This window comes from Lactuca saligna, chromosome 9, assembly GCF_052625555.1.
Source record: "Lactuca saligna cultivar CGN05327 chromosome 9, ASM5262555v1, whole genome shotgun sequence".
Classification (NCBI taxonomy): Eukaryota; Viridiplantae; Streptophyta; class Magnoliopsida; order Asterales; family Asteraceae; genus Lactuca; species Lactuca saligna.
In genome coordinates this window covers 26277474-26285957 of record NC_136425.1, presented here as the reverse complement: position 1 = coordinate 26285957, position 8484 = coordinate 26277474, and the positions used below count along the sequence as shown (strand labels likewise).

General features: G+C 32.1%; 1 protein-coding gene across 1 annotated transcript; it reads left to right on the top strand.

Moving 5' to 3' along the window:
• Nucleotides 1-5287: 5287 nt before the first annotated feature.
• LOC145016120 (L-type lectin-domain containing receptor kinase VIII.2-like) lies at nt 5288-6277 on the top strand. Its single transcript, XM_078974532.1, has one exon. It carries the CDS (start codon nt 5288-5290, stop codon nt 6275-6277), a length of 990 nt encoding a protein of 329 aa, XP_078830658.1.
• Nucleotides 6278-8484: the final 2207 nt, after the last annotated feature.

Sequence of the window (8484 nt, the reverse complement as noted above, 5' to 3'; positions counted from 1 at the left end):
CTATCGACGGTGAATACAACCTATTTCTCTCCTTTTTTTCTCCTTCAATCGCATACACCATAGGTATGGCATATGCATCTGAAATTTCCTTCAGATACCTTCACCATAAAATCCCCAAAATTCTCGTCAATCGCAAACCCTAATCCCAAATCAAAATCCATTTTGAAGTTTTGTTTGTAAAGATTACCAAGAACACGTCTATTGCATCGAGAACAAGAAGGATGAGACACATATGGTGATTGATTGGGGGGGAAAGAATAACACGAGTTGTAACACAAAGCCTTGTCGGTGTATTCTCTTGCCATTTCATCCACCACTTTATCGATATTTATATACAATAGATTTGCAGACGATGAGGGAACAAGATATGCGATTGAAAGTGGGGGCAGAAGACGAGGACTTTACTGTTGCCATCGTTAGAGAAAGAAGGGGAACAAACTTAAGTGGTCTTATCGGAGAGTTAGGGTTTCCTCGGCTAGGGTTTCGAGATCAACAAAGAAGTTGTCAACATATGTGATGGGTTTTAGTCATAAGAACATCCTATGTGCTCATACAAACCCTAATGCTCGGATCTAGGTTTCTCTATTGTACATGCAAGTTATCCAAGGCTATAAACCCTAATTCTAGCATACAAGTAATCATATTAACATAAGAATGGGTTTAAGACATTACCTTGATTGTTATGTAGCAATAAAAATCCAATTCCTCCTTGTATTGACTTTAGAAAGCTTAGAGTCACAAATATCACTCCTCTAATGGTTCACAAACACCAAGAGCAAGAGGATGAAGAAGAGAGAGGATGGAGGTTGCCCAAAAACGTGTGAAACCCTAGAAGGATGCTTAGCCACGTTTTTGGGTCATAAGGGATATATATATATATATATATATATATATATATATATATATATATATATATATATATATATATATATATATAGGAGGCTATTAGGGTTATCTAACAAGGAAACCCTAAATTGGATGCTTAAGCCCTAAGCAACCCATAGATTCGTTTCCTTAAGGCCTTGGACGATTTCCTCATGGGCTTTCCTATAGAATTCGTCCACTCCTTAATATAAGGCAATCCATAGCCCAAATTGCAATTATCTTATAATTACAATTTCAGTCCCTTAAGTTTAATTAATCTCTTTTAGTCACAAAACTAGTTACCAATTAATTATTGACTAATATTAATTAAACAGTATGATTTCTCCTTTAATATATTATTCTAATAGTATATTAATAAATCATATTTAATCATTTCTCTCCATAATTCATCCTATCAAGTTGCTTTGGTGAAGGCAACCCAAAAGGACCATGCACCATCGGATCAAGTACATACCAAAATAGTTATGGACTTAGACACTAATCCAACAATATGTTCATATATGAGGATTAAAACATCTTCATACCATGTGAATATGGCAAGGAAGATGAACGGTTTTTGGTGGTGTTCGCAGTTCTGGGAATGTATCTGGTGAAACCCTTATCATCGGAAAATGGATCTAGGAACGATATTTTGCCATAATAAATTAATAATGTCGCATACCTCCATCTCCATCTCTGTTTCTCTCTTTTCCCGTCGTTTTTTTTTTTTTTGAGCACCGATTCGTGCTTTTCCAATGATAGAGATGGCGGCAGATTGTTTATTTATGATGGCAAAAGTGGTGGTAATTTATTCGGGTGGTAGAGCCAGTGGTTAAGAGGTTATTGGTGGTGGCGGCGGTATTGGTCAATAACAATGGCGAAGTAACCGTATATTTAAGTAAACAATTTCTTTTAGTATATAAATAATTAATAAATAATAAATAAATCAAAAAATAAATATATAAGGGCAAAATTGTCTTTTTATGTCCGAAGGGACTAAGAGTACAAGAAAAAACAAACAAAAAGACGATCCGAGTTAATTTTTAAAAATAATGACGAAACTTGAGTTTTGACTTATGCTCGAGAAATGATTGGTGTAATTTACTAAAAAAAATCATTATCTATTGAACTCTAATACATTGTATTTGACTTTAATATGTTGACTAGGGATGTAAACGAGCCGAGTCGAACCGAATACTACCAAGCTCGACTAAAATACTCGAGCTCGAAACTCGGCTCGAACTCGACTCGAGCCTTGATTTTAAGCTCGAGCTCGGACTCGTGAAATACTTGACAGTTTCAAGCTCGGCTCGGCTAATATTAAAAAAAAAAAAATCAAAATCATTAAATTTAGTAAAAATATTAAACATTCCACATGCAAATGTCCAAACTATATAAAAAAACACTATTAATCACCTAATATCAATATAACATCAACCTTATATGTTATAAATGAATAATTATAAAGAAATGACATGCTATGATACTACGTTATAAATAAACAATTATAAAGAAATGACATATATGTAAATTGCACTAAGTTCGACTAACCTCGTGAGCTTTACGAGTTGAGTATTTTAGTACTCGAGTTCAGCTCGATAAGGAACTCGAGTGGCTCGAACTCGAGCTCGGCACGATTAAGATCGAGTCGATTTCAAGTATTTTCCGAATCGGTCTCGAGTTTCTTGCGAAGCATGAAACTAAAATTTAATCTCAAAACAAAAAAACAAAATTGTTCGACAAAATTAATTTTTATATTTTTTTTAACTACAAACTTATATTCTAAGAGCTACTTCCAGTACTTTTGTTTTTATATAAATTTATATCTTTAAAGTAAAAAAATAACAATAATACTATTCTGGTACCATAACACATGCATACCCTTGTCTTGTACCCCTCCAAGGTGGAAAAAGGAATGGTACTATTCATAAATAAAGAAATAATTTTACATAATACACAAAAATGAGAAACAACATAAAAGTAAAAGAAAGCCCATTCCTTGCGGGACAAAACAATACTTACGGGTTACTACAACGACCGTATATCGGTATCTGTCGGGGGAATCTCTTTTGCCAAATATTTTCATTTTAGTCCCTTCATAATTCCTTTTATTTTCCATCAAACAACTAATTTTTTCTTATTTATCAATTACCCTCTTTATACTTTTATAGATTTCATACTTCAAATAAATACAACAAAAAATCTAGACAAAACTACATACATGATCCGTGTGGTTACAAAAAAGTTATATATTCAACCCCTAACTTTTCTTTACCCCAATCCCCACATCATTTTCCATCTCCTTTTATCAACCATCCTCAACGACACTTCATCGTTGTAACTTCCTTCTCTAATAACTCCAACACACTTCATATATCGTTGTCCACCATTCAAATTAAACCTATATGTTTTGTTGACCAACAAATCGAAGACACCCATTTGTTTTATCGACACACCATCGATAACACAATGTATCACTCTTTTGAAAACAAGCGTACATAGTCCTACAATTAAACACAAAACATAGTCCTACAATTAAACATAAATACATACCTATGATTACACACCAACCCACACATCACAAGACTATGAATGATTGAAATACACAAATCATGACCATATACCATATATGAAACCTTTTCTAAACAAGACATTAAGTAAAATATAAGCATTAACAAACAAACTCATCATTTTAGACATCATTTTAGAGGGGAATCTAGTTATATGAGTGCCAAATGCAAACCGTGAATCAACCAAGTAACCAAGTAAGCAAAAACATTAGTACTTAATTTAGGGGTTGACAACATTAGTATTAGCCTTTCATTATACATGTTTACCAAAGGGGCGTCAAATTAGTAATAACATTATTGTTTAGGATAGCATCCATGCTCCCATATAACAAACCAAACAACAACATAATCCCTTTGTAGGGAAGGTTTCCATCATCATCAATGTTAGTCTTCAATCCTAAGAGTTTGCCAAGAGAACACCAAATATAGTAGCAATAATATGGTTATATTATCTGGAACACAAACACAGTTGCCTCTTATGATATACAACCCACATCAAGATCAACAAAACCACAATAATATACTTCGATGGCCATAATATTTCAGAGAATTAACTAGTACAAAATGTTGGTATATATGTAAGATTAGATGCATAATTTATATATTTGAGATACATATGCAAATTAATAAAAAGAAAACAAAGATTGATGAATGACCTATTTATTAAAACAAATAATAAATAATTATATAATAAAAGTTGAAACAAGAAACGAACAAAAAAAATGAAGGTAAAATGTTTTTTTCAGAGATATTTAAAAGAAGAGATGAAGACAACATCACGAACCAAATGTGTAATTTTTGTCAACCATATTGTTCGTTTATGTAAAAATCTTAAAACTTAGACATAAGTTTAAAAACAATCAAAACCACATAGGACAAAACTACAATTTAACATTCTTGTAAAAAAAATACAACTTGAACCTAAAATGCAGAACAATAGAAACCGTCTCGACCAAAAATTATAATTTACTCATTATGTAATTTTAGATTTAAAAATACGTGCACCAAAAGTCCAAAAATACAATTTCCTAAATTAAAAACTACAGGGACCAAAACTATAAATAATCTATTTTCTTTTAGAATTAAAAACTATAAAAATCAAAAATATAATTTCCTAAATTAAAAACTATAAAGGATCAAAACCATAATTAATCTATATTTCATAATTAAAAACTATACATACTAAAAAAATATAATTTTCTAAATTAAAAACTATTAGAATCAAAATTATAATTAATCTATTTTTTATAGTTAAAAACTACAGGAACTATAATGTAAAATTTTAAATTAAAAATTCCTAGAAACAAAATCATTTAAAATTTTTGATATTTAAGAGTAATATATCTTAAAGACACATATTACAAGGGTGCTTTCTTTTACCCTTAGAAAAATATTAACTTGCTATTATTGCACTCGATTTTAGCTTAAAGAAAATCATTGTATTTGTAATACCAACCCATTAATTAATTTGACAAGAAAACAGTAGTTACATATTCAAACCTATATTTAAGAGTAAAGGTTTCCATAAATGGAACCCAAGAATTAGGAGGTAGATATTGCAAAGACAAGGAAATGTCAGGGTATATTTGTAAAATACTCTCTCCCACCCCACCCTCACTCTCACTCTCACTCCCTTTACTAAGCTACCAGTCAACCACTGTACCAAAAGGAGCGACAAACAGAGACTGCAGCAGAAAAACCAGTAAAATAACACCCCACATTTAATTTTCACAACCTCCAATCTCTCTTTTCCCCATTTTTCCAAGCTTCCCTTCTTCTCAAAACCCTAAGCACCGGCACATTCATTCATGGCTTCTTCATATTATCCCTGCTAAATCTCCAAATCGCTAGCAATGGCCATCTCGAGATCCTTCGTCACCCTCTATTTCTTCACATTCTTCTTCAAATTCTTAATTGCGAACCCAAACACTTCATTTTCTCTCAACAACTTCGGCAAAAATTCAACCTTTCACTCCTTTCTCGCTCTTTATGGAGATGCGAAGGTCGTTAATGCCGGTTCTTCTTTACAACTCACTGCTCCATTACCTGCCAGTGCTGGTAGAGTGATTTACAAAAAACCCATCAAGATTTACGGAGGCATCCCCAAGAAATTGGTATCAATATCTACGTACTTTTCGTTTTCTATATCAAATGGGAATCATTTAGCTTTTGTTTTGTTCCCATATGGGTATCCCATGAATTTGTTTGATTATAATTACTCATCTGTTCCCTTGAGTGTTGAATTTGAGAATCATACCGGGATTGATTCATCAAGATTCATGTCTGTTAAAGTTATGAACGTTTCTTCTGTTAATTTGGTGATTAATGGTAGTGAAAAAATGCAAACTTGGATCGATTATGAACCAGGGTCGAAACGTTTGGAGGTTAGATTGAATAGATTTGGCAGCAATCGACCTATAGATCCTTTGCTATTTGCGCAAAACGATTTATCCAAAATCTGGCCTACAATTGAAGGGGTTTATGTGGGGTTGAGTTCATCAAATGTGAATTCTTCAGAAACCTGCAAGATCGATTCTTGGAAGTTTAAAGCATACCGAGCTCCCGACTGGATGCATTCACAGCCATTGGATCCAACAGAAGAGATTCAAAAACACGAGATGAAGGTTCCTAATGAAAGTGATTGTGTTATGAAGATTCTTGCAGCATTGATAACTGGGATTGGATTTGGGTGTTTAGGTACATTACTTGTGATGTTTATGTGGACTGTTTTTGGGAATAGAAGGCCGGTTATGCCTGAAGAGTTTGCAGTGAAATCTTTGCAAGAAGATGACCACAAGAAACTAAAGATTGTTCTTGATGAAGCTTGTGCAAATGAGAATTAGGTAACTTTCTTATATCTAGTTTAGGTGTTAGTGTTACTTTTTCTTGATTTGTATATGAATGTGGTTATTGTGTTACGATGATTCACAGTTCTAATGTAGGTTTGTGTTTGTGGTTATAATGTTGTGCAATGTTATGAACAAAATGTAGTTCGATATTGTACAATGTTATGATAATTTAGATGCGAGTTTAAGATTGGAAATGCAGTGTGACATTATGTTATATCATATATGTTTTTTGGGGTTGCGTTTGAGTTGTCTTTTTGGGTCAATTGTTGATGATATAATGTTTGTGAATTATTTTCTTAACTTTTTGTGTATTGAAGTGAATTTGAGTTAGTTTGGTGCGACTTTTGACCAAACTATGATTTTTGGATAAATATAAGCACTTGAAGTTTTTGCCTTTCTTCTTTCAAAATGGACCTGTTTGGTTTGATGACTTCCAAAGACCTAGTATATCGATAGTCAACGGTCAAAGATGCAACTACACATTAATATCACATAATTAATAGAGTAAATTACATGAATGGTCCCTATGTATAAGGTAATTTGATGGTTTAGTTCCTAACTTATTTTTCAACGCGGAAGTTTTCTACTGTTTGTTTTTGTTACACACTTGGTCCCTATCTTACTTAAAAAATCTATTTTACCGTTGATTTTTTAATTTATTTAAATAAACACATTTTTACTCCACCCCCACACATCATCTTACCTACCATATAATTTTTCCTTATTTAAATAATAGTGTTTTTTGGTAAGACAATGAAGCGCATAACAAAAACAAACAGTATGGACCAAATGTGTAACAAAAACAAATAGTAGGGACCTTCCGAGTTAAAAACATAAGTTAGTGACCAAATGTGTAAATTAACCAAAATCATAGGGACCATTCGTGTAATTTACTCTTATTAATACTAACGAGGAACATTTGGTACCATTACACTAAAAAAGTTATCAAACATTAATAAGAACTAGAGAAGGTTCCCCGCATTGCGGGGTTAGAAGCCTTCAATATTTATGATATGTATACCAGAAATGTATTTTTAGGGTACCATGGAGGCTAGTAAGGTACCTGAAACAAACAACATCATCTCATCTGAATTAACCAAACAAAAAATAGGTATTGAATTTGATTTTAAGAAAAGAGAAGAGAGAAGCACCTGGTAACCTAAGTAAGACTAAATTTAAATATCATTTGAACCAGCCAAATTACAATTCAATTTGTCTATTGTCATAATTAAATCGGCTAAAATAGTTGTCGGTCTGGTCGGCTGCGATATTGACGGAATCAAAGAAGGCTATTGTCGATCGATCTCATAAGTCGTTGGGGGTGTCATGAGCAAAAAAGGATGAAAACTGGAAGAGTCGATGTAAGGGATTGAAAAAAAAGAAGTGAGAAACGCATCTGATTGGGAGCAGGGGAGGTGGAAGAGGGGACATAACATGTTTGCAGGACACTAATCCAGGCATTGACCACGGAGTAAAACCATTGACCAGATACTAACCGAGATGTAAAAATAATTTGACCAAAGGTTAAAGTTAACAAAACCCACAAACATAAAAGTCCAGTGGCTAAAATGAAAAATGGGCTACTTTTACTATTCATAAAGGGGGTTTAAAATTTATATGTATATATAATGAATGGTACACTTTAAAAGTTATCAACATTAATTTAAAAAGAAAATATATTTTTCGATTTTTACATATTTAGTCACTGATTTTTTTTTTCTCATATTTACTCCTTCAACTTATTAAACTATACATATTCAGTACTTATGACCGGTTATTTCAGGTTAGCCAGTAAAAATGACTTAATAGAATAATATATTTCTTATTTTGTACACATTTAGTCATTAATATTTTTATATACATTTAGTCTTTAATATTTTATTTTTGTTAAAAAATAAGTAATTTTTGTTTTTATACTTATTCAATACTTATAAATGATTTCTTTAAGTTTTCCTCATGATATCTTGAGTTAGACAATCATTAATGAGGTTGGGGCTTTTGATGTTTAAGTCGTGTGTTTTGAACGTCATAACTTCTTCATACGATCTCAGATTTTAAAGATCTTTATATCCATGTGTTCGTATTTTAGTCTACAAATTTTGTTGAGATTACTCCCGTTAAAAAGTGATATATATTTTTACTTACAATCTTTATATCCATACGTTTTTTATGAATGCATGTATGAATGTTTTTATTTATAA